Raw genomic sequence first — 21,229 nt, forward strand, 5'->3', positions numbered from 1 at the left:
ATTGGATGTGAAAGGGAATTTATAATTTTTGAGACTAAAATGAGACTAATTGCATTTGCTTTAACTTTAATGTTAGCTTTTTGATGAATAAAAATAAATTAATTACAGTGCTTTTAAAATATTTTAAAAATCTGATTAGTCATTGCAATGATTATTTGCTATATACCTATTATGTTTACTTATAGTAAAGTGTAGATAATTAGTTAGAATTTTTAATTCTTGCCCGATATATTAAGACACCTTGTCATTTAACTTTTATGTGTAAAGGATATACAGGGACATTCCATACAGGGTCTGTCACCCTGATAACGTATAGTATTAGCAAAGACATGTAAATACATACGGAACACCAATATCATTTAGTTTTCCACTTTCATAATTAATCATTATTTTATTTCCATATCGTTGACTGACAGCTTAATAACTTTAGCGCTTCATCTAATTGGGTTTAACAAAACGAAAGTGCACCGTCTACATTTCAGATGACATAGTCGTGTTTACTTTTGGTTATTTTTGGCGTATACCGTCTTGGTCGCAAAACATAGTAGCACAACTCGAATCATTAGCTATACACTCAATAATACTGATATGTTTATAGATAAGATCACTATTTTTACTGCCTCAGAGCTAGTTGAGTAATTACAACTACTAAGAGGGATTTTCGTTTTGATTCCCGGTAAAGAGATATTGGTTTACTGCGTATCAGCCCTGGTTCTGCAAATGTGCCCGGAAACTAGGCTCCTATTATATAGCTGGCCGAGGCTGTTACACCCTTGCCTGCCCCTAAAAAGGTGTATTTCTATATTATTACTAGCTGACCCGGCGATCTTCGTACCGCCTAACAGTCGACATATTGACATTAATATTTATACGATACTAACGTCACTCAATTGTTTTCCCTTCCCGGAACCCCTCCACTAACACTAAAACTTTATGGTATGGTATTAAAGTTCAAATTTACTTTTAAGTATTATTACGAATCTTTTATATGGGATTATAGAAAAGTGTTGTTTTTAGACGTTTCAGGCAATTTTTTAAATTTTTCTCTCCGTAAGAACCATCCCCGTACTTTAAGGGATATTATAAAAAAAGAATTATCTGCTCTCGAGATTTGCGCTTAGCAACACATTCAGCGATTCATTTTTATATTATAGATTATTTATTTATTTATTTATTTATTTATTTATTCGAGTAACATAGGACCCATATTGTGAGCAAAGGATACAATATCTATTAAAACTATGTTAGAAATAAAAAAAAATATAAAAATAAATTAATGATGAATGCACCGCTGCATCATTCTATGTGAAATGGTACAACAGCGAGCTACATAACAATCCAGTCTACTGGATCATTTGAAGAATGCTGTTAGAGGTGGCATCCTGCTTACCAGAGCATTATGGTGTAAAACAATCTACACTTGTTATATGTATGCTAATTACCAAAATCTTCAGAGCTCTATCAATCCAATGTAATGGCACAAACCACGGGAACTCGATGGCGCGTCGCACAATCCATTCCCGAGCGTCATTAGACGGACATTCGATTACGCGTCCCCCCGCCCCGGCCCCTCGCACCCCGCTGCGCTGACCGCACGCCGCGCCCGCGCCGGTGATTACATCACTGTTGATTGCTAGCACTGATGTGCGGATTAGCGGAAAGCAAGCGAGAATGGAAACGATTGTAGGGGTTGGGGTAGGTAATTGATTACCTACGATTTTGAAATTGTTTTAGTTTTAATTGAATAATGAACAGTTTGTTACGTAAAAGTACGAATAGCTTATAATCTATGAGAATGCCAAAACAAAAACGTCGCTAAAGTAAAGAACATAAGAGTTACCGCAACATAAACATTTAGGCAAAAGCAACATTTACTTTAACTGTTACTATCAAACATTGTTAAAATGGCAGAGATACTATATAGAAGTTGTCTAGAGTAATAATATCTCGACCCGGGTAGTTCCACTTTTTTTCAAACAACTAAACAATAAAAATAAACCAGGACATAATATTAAGCATTATGGCTGGCCATAAACTATAAGGGGGGGGGGGGGGTACATATCAAATAGCCTCCTCCTCGCCTTCCTCCATCATCCCAATGCTTAAACACACATAACACAAAAACCACAAAACAGCCTCTAAAAATATTTTAATGTATGAAAATAAATGAGTATTGTAAAATCATTAAAAAAATCTATAGCTACATAATTATTATTTGCTGAGATTAGCGCTTTCAAACTCTTCAGCTATACATATATTACTATAGATTAGCTGACATATAGATGAAAAATCATAACATTGTACTTGGCTCCTATTTTCACATTTATATTTTTGATAGAATTACTAACAAGTCAGGCCACAATGTCCTTAAAACAACAATGCTTGCACAAATATGTATAGCGGCAAATCAGGTGACGCTCTGCCTGCCCCAGAAGGTATAAGTCGTAATAATGCCATGGTTTCCAAGGTATGTACTCGTGCGTGAGTCGGAATAACTAGGCACTCAATTAAGGCCCATGTGCTGCCTAAATCATTTTGTTCTGAATTTTCTCACGTCACATTTCACATGTGCCTAAGCGTACCTAATGTACGTTTGTTTTAAACTATTACAGAATTTACTCGATAAGGAATTTAAAAGGTCAAAAGAAATATCTTAGATCACAATCAAATGGCTAATTAAATCTACATGATTAGGAATAAATACATATTCTCACGCCTTATTACCTAGAGGATAGGTCAGATGTGGCTTATGTACTGCCAATTGGAAAGAATATTTATGAGGTGCAAAATATTCATTCAATAAGAGTATGCATAGGAATAAATATATCGAATGAGTTGGAATTTATTTAGTAAGCATAGAAGGATAGCAGTATACCTACATAATATTTGCACTCAAGGTTAATATTTAATTATTTCTCAAAATAATACGTAACGAAATAGTTTTTGAGAAATGTTATTACATTTTTTTGCCTCATCTTTGTTTTTTGTCTAATACATTTATTTGAAAGAAAATTATCAGATAAACAAACAAAAAAATTAGACAAATTTTAATTTTAAACTACTGCATGGAATTAAATGCAGTTTTCATCCATGTATTGCTAAAAGGCTAATTTAAAATATAAAAGAAAATATAAAGCGGGTCTATCATTCTGAAAAAGCTAGTAAATAATAGAAGAAGAATATCAGAAGAACCGCAGATGTTAAATATTTATTTCTGTGGTACACCAACAGCATATATATTAACAAACTTAAACTTCTAGAGACATAGAAATCATTAGAGGCTGATATATATGCCTATTACAGTTATACACATTACACAACTATATCTAAATTACAAGTTAACTTCAATGCCTAATCAAAAAACAAGATGAAAAGATGTGCTGCAAGAGTCAGAAAAATAATAGTTGACTAAAGATATAAATTAATGTAAAGGCCTCTGGAAAATATAACTTGCCTTACAAAACAGCAAACTATCTCCTCACATTGATTTGATACTAGTAATAACAAATAATAATAACTAGTAATAATTTCGCGACGATCTATTCAATGCAGATAAATATGTATAACTGCTCTACTACTTTAAACATATTTAACTCAAACTAAAACACTACATCATTACAAAATGACCACCGCTGACCATTCATTTCAGAAGATTCAGAAGGACCTGTTGAAAGTGGACTACATCCAGTTCCAGCGACCTTTATCAATCGAATCTCCACTTTGTAGGCAGACGCTGGCCTATTAATGTAGATAAATATATCTATACATATTATAAAACAAAGTCCCCTTTTCTGTCTGTATGTTATTGATTTTCTCAAAAACTACTGAATGGATTTTTATGAAATTTGGTATGGAGATAGTTTAACACCCTGGGAAGGTTATTTTCTATCCAGAGAAAATATATATAAAAACTCCTTCACGCGAGAGACGCCGCGAGCAAAAACTAATTATCTATATAACACGATGATAGGCATATTAGTACGCTACGAAATACTGCTTCTTCCATTGGATCCATCGCATAAGTTGATCAGAATAAAGCGTGAACAAGCTTACATATTTTTTTTTACTGTTAACGCGTAGTTAGCGATTAAGATAGGTTTTATTATCGTCTATTTAAGGGTTCTAAAGTCCGACATTTCAGTATAATTTCGTCCTTGTGAAGGTATGCGGCGGGCGGCCCGTCGGCCCGTCGCGGCGCGCGGCACGCCACCGATCGAATCGCGATACTATTACCGGATTAGCTAATTAACAATTTTACACAAATTATAAGTGGCCGCAGGGTGACCCCGATCTTTTGGTTTTTATTTGTGCTCTCGTTTATGAAGCTTGAGAATTTTACGCATGAGTTTTCACGTAACTTTAGTTGGAATTAAATTAAAAGTAAAATACTTTATTTATCACATAGGCGAACAAATTTGCACTTATGATACGTCAAAAAATGTATAAGAATAGTTATTATTATTTCTAAACAACTATTAAAATTACTTATATAACTATGGACATTAAAAATTAGGGATATTTATAATGAAAGCATGGTATAAACCGAAGTAAACAGCTCGGGCTGGCAGATAAGGGGAAATAAAAAGGATAACGCGTCGCGATCCTCACCGGTGAGGACATGAGCCCTAACCTAGCTAACCTACCACCCTTTTAGTATCTACCTAAGTGATGACTACCCGAAGAAGAAAGAAAGAAACTCCGGCCTTACTTATTTGTCATCAATTGTTCAGTACTTTTTTATACAATTAAATGTAGATGTAATTGAGGTCTATATTCTGCGGTGGATGTCATAATATTAATAAGCCTCTTCTCCTGAGGAAATTGTAATTGCATCCACAATAACTCAGTGTGGAATGGTAGCTTTTTGAGTTCATTTTATTTAATGTATTTATGGGAAAGAACAACATTACGGATAAACTTTATAGTTATTTTATGGTTATGAATTTAACTGACCAAGCTTCCATCATTCAAGGGTAACAGGTTTGCATTTTTTGCATGATGCGTAATGCTATTAACAATAGGATATATGAGATTTTATTAACAAGCGGCGATAGCGTAGTTGGTTGTGGAACGGACTGCCGAGACGAATGTTCGCTGGTTCAAATCCCAAGCGCACACATCCTAAATTTTTTTAAAAATATATGTGTATTCTTTGTGAAACAGTATATAATACAGGGCTGATATTATATTATATATTTGAGATTTTTATTTTTATCAAATGTTTACGTCATTTCAATCCAAGAGATAAAAAAATATTAAGTCCCGTAGAAACTACGGTTACCATCCGGCGGACGGCAAGCCCATCGCGTCATTCAAGCAATAAAAAAAAGTCGAATCCTGGCATACGAGAGACTTATCAGTAACTGCTGCTAGCATGTTTTATAAATAGCTTTAATTCAGTAAATCGCGTGTTAGTTTATTAGCAGAAAGCGATAAACTTCACGTAGATCGGATTATACGATACTTATTCAGTACACGCTTAATTAAGAATATTTAACTTTTTATTACTGTTTTATGACACTGAACTCAAATTTGTTTGTGTTTCGTATGAAATTCACTTAACTGTAGTTTATTGTAATTTGTATTAATATTAGTTATTGCACGCGAGTGTGGTTGCGTATGTATGGAACAAACGTTTTAAAGATAAGTTTAGGTATTGTTTTAGGCTTATTATTTGCTTTTAATATTTATTTTTATTTAAACAATTAACATAAAAAAAATGGAAAATATTATTTTTTTTATAGCTTTGAATGACGAGACGATCTTGCCGTTCACCTGATGGTAAGCGATACGTCCGCTCATAAACAGTAGAAACACCATCCAACTTGAATTACAAAGTATTGTTTGGCATTCCAATGCGCTCGCCAGAGACATGAGATGTTAAGTCTTATTATGACCAGTTACACTGGCTACAATGTGATTACTTAAAATATTTGGACAAAAAAAATCGGCGTACATGTGTGAAAGTAATTTCTGCCTACTGTTTAAAAGCGTGGCGTTATGTTGCAATTAGAATAACACGTGTATTTGCAAGTAGCGCGGTAGTCGTTACCGAGATACCATCTTATTGCGAATAGCCTTTCGAACTCTATATACAGGTTGATGCGTTTTGTTAATATAAAATAATTAGGTATTATTATTTTTGACAAATCAAATAAATTAGAATAAAGGTGGGTTGTAAAGCGCACATCTTTGCCTTTTTAAGTTACCTGCGTATTGTTTATCGATTATCATTAACGTTAAATGTAAACGAAAATATCATGAGGAAATATGCATAGCTGAGAATAATAAAAAAAATCAAGGGTAACTCTCGTGTGTCAACCTGCATTAGGCCAGTGTTGTAGACTAAGGCCTATACCCTCTCAGTAGTAGATGAGGCCGTGTTATAAAAACACAAGGGTATTTTTACTCTGCAAACTTGCACTAGACCCGCGTGGTGGACTGAGGCCTAAATCCTCTCAGTAGTAGAGGAAGCCGTTCTCATCAGTGGAACATTATACAATACTGGGCTGATAGTGTTATTATTATAAATCGTAAGAGTACATAATATGTCTTCTTTCTTCTATCTTCATCTTATTAAAAATGATGCTTACATTTTCACGCATAGTTTAGGAATTAATTGGCTAATTTAAAAATGGCCGCCTCCTTGACGTTCACTGCCTTTAAGTCTATAATGCTAAGTACTTTTACTTGATACATAAATCTAAAAGTGTTCATATACTTTTACCACATTTTTTTTTATAAATTTTGCTATGTTTATATCATTATTTATTAATTTAATTTGTTTAACATTTAACTCTGTATGTTATTAAACATCAGCCTGTAGCCCACATTCACATACTCCATTAACTATAAATATATTCGAGATAACGAGTTCGATTTATAAAAACAAATCCTATTGACTTTAAGAATCAATTGCCAATTGTTGGAATTTTGTTGCAAAGACAGAGGGCATGTAATACTAAAAAGACATTCAGTTTCTATTTGTTTAAATATTATTTACGTTTCATTGTATTACGTTCTCAATTTTATTAAATAAATAAATCAAATATTTTGCTAAAGATCACTAAGGCCAGCACAGTAGCATTGAATTGTGCAAGGCACTCTCCGATCGGTCGATTGGTTGCGCGATAAAATATCCGCTTGTGCAATAACTTAATGTGATTGTCTCAATTAAAGCTTTTTGTTTTCAATTACATTTTATCGATCAGATTGAATGCTATTTTTTATGGCACCTCATGTTAAGTGGATTCCTAGGGAATATCGTTCAGGCCCTGATTCTTAACGTTATTTTGAGAGTTAACAAGCACATGGCGCACCTCGTCACGTGCCAAATTGAAATTGGTAATACTGGTGGTAGGTCTTTCATATATGAGAGACTTGGTTAGGTACCAACGCAATGTCTATTTCTGCCGCCAAGTATCAGTGTGTAGTCACTGTCGGTTTAAACGACATTGTAGCCAGTGTAACTACTGGACATAATAATTAACATCTCATGTCTCAGGATGGCGAGCGCAGTGGAATACCAAACAATACTTTGTAATCCAAGGTGTTGGTGTTGCTACTGTTTATGGGCGGTCGTATCGCTTACTATCAGGCGAACGGCAAGGTCGTCTCGTCATTTATAGCAATAAATAAAAGAATATCATTCCAGGCTAATTTTATGAAGATAACACGGCCTAGTTACGAGTTTACACTGACATTTTTATATATATAATAAAATTCTAACAGGCCTGTCTGTATATTATAGATACTGAAGAAACAATAAGGTTTTCATTAGAGTAACAGAAGTCAAAACAACAGTAGAATGTATATTTGCATGTTTGTAGACGCATCACGCAAAAAACTGCAAGGAATTGTAATAGTCTAATTTAAATATAGGCCTCATTTTATCCCGGTAAAATATAAAAGGAGACTTTTATCCCGGAAAACTGTATCACGTGGGTGGAGCCGCAAGCAAAAGCTAGTAGAGAATAAGGCCAAAGTACGACACGAAGCTAAAACTAAAATTCTAAAATTGATAATAATGAAACAAGAAATATTATTATTGAGTGAAATCATAACTTTAAACATGGCGACATCCAGTTTGTAGTCTTGTATGGCGCAATTATAGCTATATCTTAGATCAGTCATATTGAAATAACTAGCTACTGCTTGCAACTCCAATCGCGTAAAAAATTATCAAGAAAGAACACCATTTGCGTACTAAAAGCTCTCTAAATATAAAAGATTAAATAGCTTTTAACTACCCCAAAAATAAGTTAAGATTTTGGAGTCGGTAACCAATTCAAATTGATCGTTAAGCTAGATAAATACATTTGACTACGAGCTGCGACTGAATAATATTTTTTCTACAAACCCAATCACAGTTATTTTTGGCCCGACTCGGGACTCAAACCCTGGACCTCAGCGCGGTGGTCTTCTGATCACGTTCGTGTTACAATTACCCCACCGACGCAGTCATATTATAGTAACTATATGTCTAATCTAGTCTCCGCCCATTTTCATTTGCAACACCTCGATTTATTGATAACTTTGTTCTTTTCTTCAATTCAGTGTCAATTTGTACTACCGACGGAGATAAATTAATTTTTGATACCATCAAATATTAGGCGTTTTGTATTTCTTAAATTATTATACAATAAAGACTATTTAATAAAAAAAATATATAAAAAAAACCGTGACATTAATTGCCAGATTAATGTCTAAAATAATATTATAATAATGCAGTTTTAAGTGGATAATTAATTGCATCGGGGTTTATGCCAGTTTTTTCAAGTTTGTTTTAATTTTTTTGTTACAGTTTTTATATTATGCATTAGAGTCAATGTTTCTATGTACAAAAAAATATAAAAAAACAATATTTGGTAAACTATGAGTATTTTAAATTATTTCCAAAGAACGAATGTCCTGATTTTCAAATAAGTTGTACCTACTTGTTTTTTCTTTATTATCTGAGAGCCTAAAATAAATAAATAATGATTTTATAACGAACAAAAGAAACTTAAATAAACATCAGTCGTAAATAGAAATAAAACTGCACATTTCTTTGAGTCTAGAAAAATGTATTTTTTATGTATTACGCCTTCTTGGATATTAAAAAGATAACTTAAATTTAGAACACCTTGATGTAATTTAAAAGTGTTCGCTATGTGCTCATGAGCGTCACGTAGCGTTCACATGTAATATTTTTATCGTTTTTTAATTTTATTTTTATTAATATGACATTCTTTATTTAAATATAATTTTTTTATAGTCTGTTATGGCTGTGGGTATAAACTTAAGGCAATACCTCATAAAAATTTCGTCATATTAAATTTTAAAGGCCGAAATATCCATGATTATTAATTATTTTTACGTTTTTCTTTCAACTGCGAGAACTAATCACTAACTAGACGTGAATTTAAATTCTTTACTTGCCAATACTTGTTTAGTTACCCAGATTAAAGGTGAAACAAAATGTATGAAAATGGACCTTGAGGTATCGCCTTAAACGTACCCAACCCGGGCACTGCATACAGTATATAATATTCTATATATTTTAAATTGAAAATCGACTTTTATATTTTTATCAATAAAATTAATTTTACTTTGACACTCTTCATATTAGTAAACATTTATTGTTTTACTTTGCCGGCGGCTTCTATAATTTTTTTTTTATTGCATTGTTGTTATGAATTACGAGCTTTATATTAAAAGAAAAATAGCTTTTTTATTGAGATTATTTTAAAATTTTATTTTGAATTATTTTATGCAGCAACTAAAATCATATATAATTTTTTTAAAAAATTGTTAGGGTAAAAAGTTATAACTACCAACAAACATGTGTAAACAGTTACATAATTAAATAAAAAATATATTATTAATCAGTGATGTTTGTTATATACTTGGAATAAAGGACACTGAAATATTTGATATTGAAATGATAAATTGAAAAAGATTTTCGGAAATTGAAATAAATATATTTTGTATAATTGCACCCAAAAACGATTCTATCCAGTTATTTGACTACATATAACCGGGTTTAAACATTTTGTAAATATTATATAGAAAATGCTTAGTACATAACTTGCGAATATATTTATAGACTGTTCAAGCGAATTCACATTTTATTTTTCAATTCAATAGGAAAATATTCTTCACAAATTTATAATAATCACACCTCATGCTACGATACAAATAAATGGCGTAAGAAAGAACTATAACAGCGTGTCTAGTCGTTCATTCGTCATTATCTAGGCTAAACAAACATCAAAACTTTCAAAGGACCGTCAAAGAGAAAAAGCCTTCAACAACCGAATTACTATCCTCCAACAAGTTGATCATAAAGCGACACTCACCAGCACTCTCGACAGCGCCGGGCGACACCGGCACCGGCTCGCACTCCCGCTCCTGCCGGGGCTCGAACTCACTCACTCTACTCACTGGCCGCTGCCCGTTCAGGCCCAGGATCGCGTCGATCGTATGCCGAGGACCCTGGCTCACACTGGGCACTTGCGTCAAACCAAGTCTTTTCACAGCATCAAACTGGTTCAGATGCATCTGCTGAGCGTGGAAAAACATTCCCATCCTGTTCAGCGTCTCCAGGTTCTGCTGGTGCTGTGTGAGGGAGATGCTCTGGTCGGTCACGTTGATAGAGGAGTTGGAGTTGGGGCTGCTCATGTGCGAGCGCGGGCTGTTGGTCTCCGAGCGGTCGGGAGTGGAGGCGTAGAACCTCTCCTCTTGCGCGTCCATGTCGGCTCGCGTCGCGGGGCGCACTGGCGGCTGGCGCGTCGGGGCGTGGGGCGGAGCTTCTAGGGGGGCGAAATTGCCCATTGAAAGTGCGAAATTTGGGGTCGCGAAGTGATTTTGTTTGCAAGAAGCGTCCCATTAGCATTTTCCCCGCGTTTCTTCGAAAGCTATTGAGATGAATACGTTTTTTTCCGTTTGATTGGCTCGATTGTGCGCTGCTTGTTAGATTTGTTTTGTGCTAGTTTTGTGATTGTGTTTCTGTTGTAACTATTTGCGTATGTACATGTTTTTACTTTTTATAAATGTGCCGAAAGTCATCTTATAATTACCATTGTAATAACATTATGGGTTTTGAAAACACTAGTTATAGTAGTAAGTTGAATAATAATGTATTGTGATCATAATACTTATGTCCGCACGCGAGTGCTCGCCGCCGCCGCTCGCTCCGCAAACTTCCAATTAAGCCAACGCTAATAAATGCAATTGGAATTAATCACACTAATCAATACGTGGCCAATCAGACGAGTGCCGTCTTGCTCGCACGCCGCGGGGTAGACAGAGACGCGACACCGCCGGACATCTGCCTGTTAACACACAAATTTAACCAAATCGGTTAACCCATAACCAAACAATAACAGCTTTTCCAACTGACCACCTCTGCACCCCTTGTGTCGTAAAGCGTCTGATACTCCAATCAAATTTAAACCTTATTAAAGATTAAGACAGTTTAATGTTGCTTGTGGATGTTAATTGATGTAAGTCCGTACGTGTGGATGCGGCCCATCGCCGAAGTATTATTGTCCCAGTCCCACAGACGCGGATCTCGCTCGCTCTCATCTCAGGTGTAGCGACGGTTGCTAGGGGGCGGGGCGTGTGTGACGTCACGCGCGCGCGCACCAATCACGGCGCGTGTTTGGTTTTTTTCTTCGTGCCCGCGTCTTCATTGTCGTGTGACTTCTTTTGTCCGCTCAGATTGCGGCCGCGCCGCGCGAGGGTTAACTTTTGCCATATCTGCTACTTTTTGTAGCTAACTTGATTAGCCGTTTTTATTGTTTACATTTATGGGTTAATGTTTTATAATTGAGTGGTTTGGATGGACGCGGGTTTGATTCTTGGGGCATCGTGGTTGAATTTTTTTATCATATTGGGTTCCATATTTTTGTGTCATAGACTTACTGATTGTTTTGTAGCGAACGTTTCGTGTGATAAAAACACTGATTTTGAATATTTTTTATTATTGGTACATTGTTTTTTTATTTACTTACATAATGAACGAAACAATTATCAACATCTATAATATATAATATTATTAAATACTCTTAACTCTAATCAATAAAAGAAATAAAGAAAGTAATATTTTAATTTTGTATTAATTCCTTCTATTGTCCAATCGCAAAACAAGCTATCAACTACGTTTCACTGGCATGGCGCGGCGAGCGGAGAGCCTCCCGTAATCAGAGGCTGTGGGTTCGATGCTCGCATTGAGAGTATTGTACAAACGCAAATATTTGTCTTCAGGGCCTTGTAACGTCTCTTTTAGGTACTTAAAATTGATATCTTAACAGGTAGGATTGGATATAGTTTTGGAAATATGTACTTAATTATTTATTCGATACTAGTTTTTGCTCGTGGCTCCGCCCGAGTGAAAAAGTTATTTCGGAATTAAACATCCTCAATAACCCGTGAAAAAACTTCGGTGAAAACTGAATTAAATTCTATGTTGTATTTTTTGCGTGACGCGTATACAAACATACATTCAGATAGAAATTCTAAAAACTGTTGTTTTGACTTCTGGTCTATATCTTTAATGTAGAGACATCGGCCTGTTACAATTTTATTATATGTAAAGATTATTTTATTTCATTGTTCAATGTTAATATGTCATGGTAGAGTTCCTAGACTTTAAATCCTTGACAAGTACCGGTAAAAGAGAGATAGGTATATACTAACAATAATATCAGCCTTATATATATACTGTCCCACTGCTGGGCACGGGTCTCCTCTACTACTGAGGGATTAGGCCTTAGTCCACCACGCTCGCCTAGTGCGGATTGGTAGACTTCACACACCCTCGAAAATTCCTATAGAGAACTTCTCAGGTATGCAGGTTTCCTCGCGATGTTTTCCTTCACCGTTAAAGCAAGCGATAATTCACAAAGAATACACATATTTTTTAGAAAAGTCAGAGGTGTGTGCCCTTGGGATTTGAACCTGCGGACATTCGTCGCGTCAGTCCGTTACACACCCAACTAGGCTATCATCGCTTCTTCTCAGAAAGAGAGATACTGTGTTATATATGTATACCTAAAAACATGTCCCCTAATCATTCAATAGTCTATTTTTATGCAGTAAAGACATAAAAACAGTTAAAGTTACTTAACTAATTAATTCGATTGCGCGCAACGATCGCCTGAATTTATTATAAGCTAGATAATATCAGTGAAATATATAAAACTGTCGACTGTCTGTATGTTATGAATACAAAGGCAGGCTTGCAGGCTTACGGACTGAAAATGGTACACAGAAATGATATAATTTTAGATACTCCATGATGTATTGGTGGAATTGTAGAAAGAAACGTTTATTCACACTGATGATTTAAGATATAAAATAATAGCAGACACTTTAGCGAACGTGATTTAATGTGAGATTACAGCATGGAGTATATAATACAGTAGTCATGGTGTAGTAAAAATAATGAAAATACTATATGTGAAATGAAAAATACGGATAAATTCAGAAAATGTTTTTTATCATTGAGCACTTGTTTTACACGAGTTGACATAAGACATTTATGTTTTTAATTTTTAAATTATATTAGAACAAGAGGTTTCTACAACAGATGTGTTATGCCAATCGGTAAAGGGTGAAATATATAATATTACAACACACAATATACTGGGACACACAAACATTTATAACAATGTACAAAAAAATACATAGAGGTTTCAAGCAACGTGCATTCTATGATACTGCCGAAATGGTTCCAAATCAGCTCTAAATGACGGGCAAGGTGTGCCTGGAGCTGGTTTTCAACTGGTACTTCTAAAACTTTTTTGTCATCTATCGATGTCTCATCCTCGACAAGTGGCCTGAGTCGAGGTTCTTAGCCGTTAGTAGGTTCTCTCAGGTCGCTTAAATTTTAAGGGTTGCGAGCGCCTAAATTGCTTTACTGTTAAACATGTTTATTCTTTAGGCGAAGTGGTAATTATTGACCTCATGGTAGGCAGTGTTGTTGAAACATAATCAATAAGAGATGCCTTGCCGCGACGGTCTTCTTGCTAAAATTATGCCGGCTGTCCTTTGAATTCGACTTGCTAAGACTACTCACTTTGGTAAATGCAGCGGAATTACTTAAGTTTATTAAAACCAACTTGTTACTAAATTTATTAGCAAAAAAATCCCAACTAAGCGAAGTAACTAACAAATATACAAAAACGATGTCCAATTTATATTCGGTACTCGTTGACCAGACAGACGATGTCCCGTCTTAACTATGAATTTGCAGCGCGCTTTCTGTAAATCGCTGACAGTTACGCAAAGTTGATATTGTCGTTAAGTTTTCTTAATTTTTCTAATTTTCCGCGCACTTTTTTGATTTTTTTCTTTCATAAGAACCTTCTCTTGACAATAACAAACACAACAAAAAAAAAATTAGTGAAATCGGTCCAACCGTTCACGCGTAATGGCGTGACCAAGGGAAATAGGGATTCATTTTTATATACTTAGTCTGGCCATAAATACTGTTACACTTAATTATAAAAAAATATTACATTTGAATTTCGAATCTGTCATTTTTATACGATTGTTCATTGTGTTTTCTCATTTTGGCGCCAATACATTGTAAAATATTTTGCGATATTAAAATGGTGTGGGGTGATAAAGAGAACCGAATCGCTGTGATAGCATTACACAAAGTAGGTATGGAGCCAAATGCAATTTTTAAAACTCTCCATACACTTGGTATTAGTAAAATGTTTGTGTACCGGGCTATTAATAGGTACAATGAGACCTCCTCTGTTTGTGACAGAAAAAGATCTGGCCGTCCACGTAGTGTTCGTACGAAAAAGGTGGTCAAAGCAGTAAGGGAAAGAATTCGAAGAAATCCTGTCCGAAAGCAAAAGATTTTATCTCGGGAAATGAAGATAGCACCTAGAACCATGTCGCGTATTTTAAAAGATGACTTAGGACTTGCAGCCTATAAGAGACGCACTGGCCATTTCTTAACTGATAATTTAAAGAAGAATAGGGTGGTAAAATCGAAACAACTACTGAAGCGGTACGCAAAGGGAGGTCACAGAAAAATTTTGTTTACGGATGAGAAAATTTTTACAATTGAGCAACATTTTAACAAACAAAATGACCGTATTTATGCTCAAAGCTCTAAGGAAGCTTCCCAATTAGTCGACAGAGTGCAACGTGGACATTATCCGACTTCAGTGATGGTTTGGTGGGGTGTTAGCTATGAAGGAGTGACTGAGCCATATTTTTGTGAAAAGAGATCAAAACATCGGCACAAGTGTATCAAGATACCATTCTTGAGAAGGTAGTTAAGCCCCTTAACATCACCATGTTCAATAACCAAGTATGGTCCTTCCAGCAAGACTCGGCGCCGGGTCATAAAGCTCGGTCCACGCAGTCTTGGTTGGAATCGAACGTTTCGGACTTCATCAGAGCTGAAGACTGGCCGTCGTCTAGTCCCGATCTTAATCCGCTGGATTATGATTTGTGGTCAGTTTTAGAGAGTACAGCTTGCTCTAAACGCCATGATAATTTGGAGTCCCTAAAACAATCTATACGATTGGCAGTGAAGAATTTTCCCATGGAAAGAGTGCGTGCTTCTATTGATAACTGGCCACATCTTTAAAAGGACTCTATTGAACCCAATGGAGACCACTTCGAATAAGCTTTTATATTTTTAATTGTTTTATATTTATGTATTAAACTGACACACTGTAAAAGTAATAAATGTTATTTGCAGTTAACAATTTTCTTTTTTCTTTATTACAATATTTATGGCAAGACTAGGTATATGGACTAGTGGCAAAGGGTCCATATAACCCGGTTCCTGCTTCCCTTTCGTAATTTATGTAAAATCTAATTATCATTAAAACGATTTGTAGACCGCATTTATGCATATTAGTACCTACATGTTGTGTGGTTCTCTTTCGAAAAATTTCACCTTTCGCCACTGTTGAGTGCCGACTGTAAAAAAATATTTTCTGTGCAAACATGAAAACATGAATTGGAAAGATTAAATTGTTTGTGAGTATAATATTTTTTTGATTGTAGTTGTTTTTGAAGTCGGTTTTGTTTTGTAATATTGATTCAAATAAATTCATTACAAATGAAAGAGAGGAGAGAGTCAAGATAGTTTAGCATCTTTAGTAGATACTTTTTAAAGAACATTTATGAAAATAGATCTTGTAACATTGCATAAAATTCATATTATCATAAATAACTCTCGACCTGATATTATTCCTAATGCCAACTGACGGTACAATTAGTGCTATCCATGTCGTAGTACTAAAAGTGCGTGACGGCCGGATTTCTCTTTGGCAGTCAACATTACTATTATAATAAAAAATATTATCAGCCCTGTATTATATACTGTCCTACTGCTGCACGCGCCTCCTCGGCTACTGAGAGGGATTAGGTCTTAGTCCACCACGCTGTAGTGCGGATTGGTAGACTTCACACACCTTTGAAATTCCTATAGAGAACTTCTCAGATGTGCAGGTTTCCTCACGACGTTTTCCTTCACCGTTAAAGCAAGCGATAATTCACAAAGAAATCACATATTTTTTAGTAAGTCAGAGCTGTGTGCCCTTGGGTTTTTAACCTGTGGACATTCGTCTCGGCAGTCCGTTCCACACCCAACTAGGCTATCGCCGTTTCTCCTTACAATGCTATAGGTATTGTCAAAATAAACTTTTGCTGGTCCAATTCATATGAATTGACCTACTCTCTAATTAACAGTTCATAGAGAACTGTTTACCAATATAAATTATTTTAAAACCTAGCCGAAGCCGCGTGTAATCCAATGTTTGTCGTAACACGCGACCCGTTGTAATTGTATTTTTTAATTTTCCAAAGCAATTCATTGTCTGATGGGATTCAATCGCGCAGTTTTTGCATCGACATTGTTTTAAATTGATTGCTTCGACACAGAGTGACATCGTTTAATTAACTTTATGGATGGAATTTTACAAGTTAACATTTCATTTGTGTAAAGCTTGAATGAATCATCTGATTTCAAATCACTTTAGATGAACTATGAAAAGGTCCAAAGATTATGATGTAAAAAAAAATACAAGCCTTTGGAAATTTTCTTTTCTTAACTATTTGAGCGATAAAAACAGATTCTAGGTATATATTCCCTTGAAGATAACTTATCAACAGAGTCTAACATCTTTAGAAAACACCCTTAACTTTCTAAAGAACGTCAACGAAAACAGACCTTATAACCTTACAAAACAATTTTCATATGACCCATAATATACAGTATAATGTTTAAAGAGCCATCAAAAGCACCGAGCGTGATACAATAACGAACCCGAATGTAATAAAGGCTTGTTAATTGCGAATTCATCGTTAAATTAAGCGAGTTTGCGTTCGAGATTGATTCGGCCAAGTGGGGGGCATGGTGGGGACGCACTAATCTACCGCGACCATACAATTTGCGAGTAGGGATGGGATCAGTCGATATTGTGAGATGTATATCACGTGGGTGATTTACAAAATGACTTGTTTGGGTTCCTCAAAAGGAATGTTTTCAGGATCATTTTGTTGCTGGGCTGTCCGTCTAGCAAGACCTTTTTTCTCAGGAACGTTAATGTTAAAATCTATATTAAATACTCGGGACTAAAGTATTTTTTTTCTTTTTTATTGCTTTGAATTACTAAATGAGCTTGTCATTCGCCTGATGGTAAGCGATACGACCGCCCATAGACAGTAGAAATACTCAATACCTTAAATTACAAAGTATTGTTTAATATTCCACTGCGCTCGCCGTCCTGAGACATGAGATGTTAAGTCTTATTATGTCCAGTAGTTACACTGGCTACAATGTCCTTCTAATCGGAACACAACAGTGACTACACACTGTTGCTTGGCGGCAGAAATAGACATTGCGGTGGTACCTACCCAGGCGGAATCACATATGAGAGACCTGCCACCAGTAAATTTTTCAGCTGCGAAAAAATCAAACTTGTAAGTCAACGTGGTCAAAAGATATGAGCGTTTATGTCACATTTTTCGCATATTTTGCGATTAGAGAATTATCAAAATCCAGTGCGAAGGGTGAATTTTGCATAACACACCCAACACAACATATACATAGGTACTAATATGTAAAAATACGGATTGCATATCGTTTTAATAGACGATAGCCTAGTTGGGAGTGGAACGGACTGCCGAGACGAATGTCCGCAGGTTCAAATCCCGAGGGCACACACCTCTGACTTTTCTAAAAAATCATGTGTGTATTATTTGTGAATTTATCGTTCGCTTTAACGGTGAAGGAAAACATCGTGAGGAGACCTGCAAATCTGAGAAGTTCTCTATAGGAATTTCGAAGGTGTGTGAAGTCTACTAATCCGCACTAGGCCAGCGTGGTGGACTAAGGCCTAATCCCTCTCAGTAGTAGAGGAGGCCCGTGCTCAGCAGTGGGCAAGTAAATAATACAGGGCAGATATTATTATTATATTTATATATCGTTTTAATAATTATTAGATTTTAAAGAAAGGGAAGTCTGCAATCAAGTTTAATGGCCCATTCGCCACTGTCAAAACCCATAAGGTACTTTCTGTTGATCTAGAATCATAAAATTTGGCAAGCAATGTCTTATAGTACAGAAAAACTGAAAAACGATATGTACTTTAATGATAAAAAGTTAGTTTGTATGGAACCCTCGGTGCGCGAATCAATTTCGCACTTGTCCGTTTATTTTGTTTCTATTAGCATCGACCATTCTAGAAACCCATGTTGGTTATGGTTTCAGAAATGTTTGTCGCTCGCTAGTGGAATTTGTGCATCTTTAGACTGTCTCAGTGGCGTAGTTGTAATGCATGCGCGGCACGGCCAGCACTCTCAGGTCCTGGGTTCAAATCCCGGGTAAGCAAAGTGATATTTGGATTTTTCTGCTTAGTTCACCCTCGAGTCTGGAAATAATGCCTGATATGGCGTTTTTTTGGGGAACTGTCGTGGTTATCACCGGGGGTACCCTGCTAACCGTGTACAAGCAATCCCCCGGCTTAGCAACCACGACAGCCCCATGATGAGTTGGTGGGCCCTACCGCTATCACTGGAGGCTCGGTAGCCTGCAGCTAGACGGTCTTAGGGCCCGGGAGGAAGAAGGGAGGGGATAGAGGGAAGGAAGAGAAGAGGAAGGAATAGGAGTTCTTAGGATGGTTGGAAAGAAGAGAAGGGAAATGTTCACGAACCCTTAGACAGACCTCAATGTGAATTTAGCAACCAAGAGGCATACGCACGAGCTGTGCGCCTAGGGTCGCGGCAAATGTGCCCACGTGCATGGGCGTGCATTTGGGTGGGAGACCAAGCGCCCCGATATGGCGTTAGTTTCGCCTCTATCACATCATGGGGCGGAACACATATGGTGAAAATTGAGTACCCTGGCGCCTCTGCATACCCCTTCGAGGATAAATGCGTGATGTGTAAGACACTAACTAGAACATCGAATATTCCCCGTAGCGTAGTTAGGGCCACATTACAAAACTCAATCATCGAGCATCAATCCATCGACTCGTCCCGCAGCACCCACCTGGCATCTGACGTCCGCTGTAATTGTTGAATGAGGCAGCATTAAAGCGGCAATTAACAAACATTGATTGGTTTTGAACAACCCTCCCCGCTCCCCTGGCGCCCGCCGCCCACCGCGCTACCCCGGGTCCTGCGGTGTGCTAATTCAAAGGGATGCGTAATTGTGATTGTAGTAAATAGGTTTAGATTTGGGTCTTTTTAGGGGAGTACTGCGGGAAGGGGTGTATTGGGGGAAGTATTTTTTAAAACAGTCAAAGTAATGTAATTTATAATTCACGTGTGACGATCATCATCATCATCTCAGCCACAGAAAGTCCACTGCTGAACATAGGCCTCCCCCAAGGGTCTCCACGTCGACCTGTTGGAAGCGGCCTGCATCCTGCGACCTTAGCCAGGTCGTCTGTCCACCTTGCAGGCGGGCATCCGACATTTCTCTTGCCTGTACGTGGCCTCCACTCTAGAACCTTTTGACCTCAACAGTGGTGTGACAATAAGTTGCCGCAAAATATAAGATAGGACTCTTTGATCTTGTTGTTTTAATCAACGCTTGTAAATGAAATTATTTATACGCTTATGTGTAAGCAAATATCGTGGTTGCTCTGTAAAACTTTAACGTATGAAGTAGGAGTAGGTGGAGAAGCAGCCATGGAAGATACGAAAAATCATAGGCAGGTCATATCGGTTTTTATCATAAAGGTCGACTCCTCACTCACATATACACACATAACAAGACTTGTAGATACCAAAATCAAACTAAGGATTACAAACATCACCGCTCATGATCTTCATCAGAAGCAGGAAGGTTAAACGAAAGTCAGGTCATATGCGATGAGTTAATTAATACTGTAGTGACCCCACAGCGCGGCGGGACACCGCGGGGAGCCCAATTGTTTATCCTAGATTTTCCTGAATATATTTAGTGAGCAACTACGAGCAACATGAAAGAAAACTTCGTTGAAAACCTACATATCTGAGAATTCGAGGACTTTGGAGGTATGTGAAGTCTGCCAATGCGCACTAAGCTAGCGTGATGGACTAACTCCCTTATTCATAGACGTTTTTTATCTAAGGACGGAGTAATGCTGTGATAACAAGGCTCTTTCTTAGTGCCCAACGGCACTGAGAAACAGACTTAGGGCCGTTGTGATTGGCTAATATTGAGATATAACAACATTAGCCAATCACAACGGCCCTATGGCTACGCACTGCGAAGGCTGCCATGCCGTCAGCACTGAGAAACAGACTTGTTATCACAGCTTTGCTCCGTCCTTAGATAAAAAACGTCTATGAATACGGGGGTAAGACTTTAGTGCTCTCCAGTGGTGAAGGGTCTATATAACTGGATTCTTGCCGGCTCTCCTTTATGTAGAATTTCTGTAAAATCTGATTTACAGACTGCATATACGCATAATAGTACTAATATGTTGTGTATGGTTCGCTTTCGGTAAATTTCAACGTTCGCTACTGATGCTCTTAGTAGTAGACGGATTTTTTTACTAAAAAACAAAATAAAAAGAGCATATGAATGAATAAATATACGTTGCACAGCGTGGATTCGCCTACATTTACAAAATAATCATAACACTTTATATTTGCTTTATTTTGTCCGTACAATTTAATATTATGAAAAGGGGCCGAGCCTATATCTTCATAAAATTTTATATCTAAATAATTATGATGCATGCTGTAGTTTACTGTAAGTGGAGAAACACAGCTA

At 36.5% G+C, this 21,229-nt stretch overlaps 1 protein-coding gene across 1 annotated transcript in view; it reads right to left on the reverse strand.

The window, feature by feature from the left end:
* The window catches only part of LOC115446115 (retinal homeobox protein Rx3), a 49,884-nt gene extending 39,141 nt beyond the window's left edge, over positions 1–10,743 (reverse strand). Inside the window, exon 1 of the mRNA XM_030172673.2 lies at positions 10,341–10,743. Coding sequence (XP_030028533.1) covers positions 10,341–10,734 — 394 coding nt within the window. The 5' untranslated portion in view covers positions 10,735–10,743. The remainder of the gene's footprint in view (positions 1–10,340) is intronic.
* Positions 10,744–21,229: the final 10,486 nt, after the last annotated feature.

The sequence above is a fragment of the Manduca sexta genome, chromosome 5, assembly GCF_014839805.1.
Source record: "Manduca sexta isolate Smith_Timp_Sample1 chromosome 5, JHU_Msex_v1.0, whole genome shotgun sequence".
In the NCBI taxonomy this organism is placed as follows: domain Eukaryota; kingdom Metazoa; phylum Arthropoda; class Insecta; order Lepidoptera; family Sphingidae; genus Manduca; species Manduca sexta.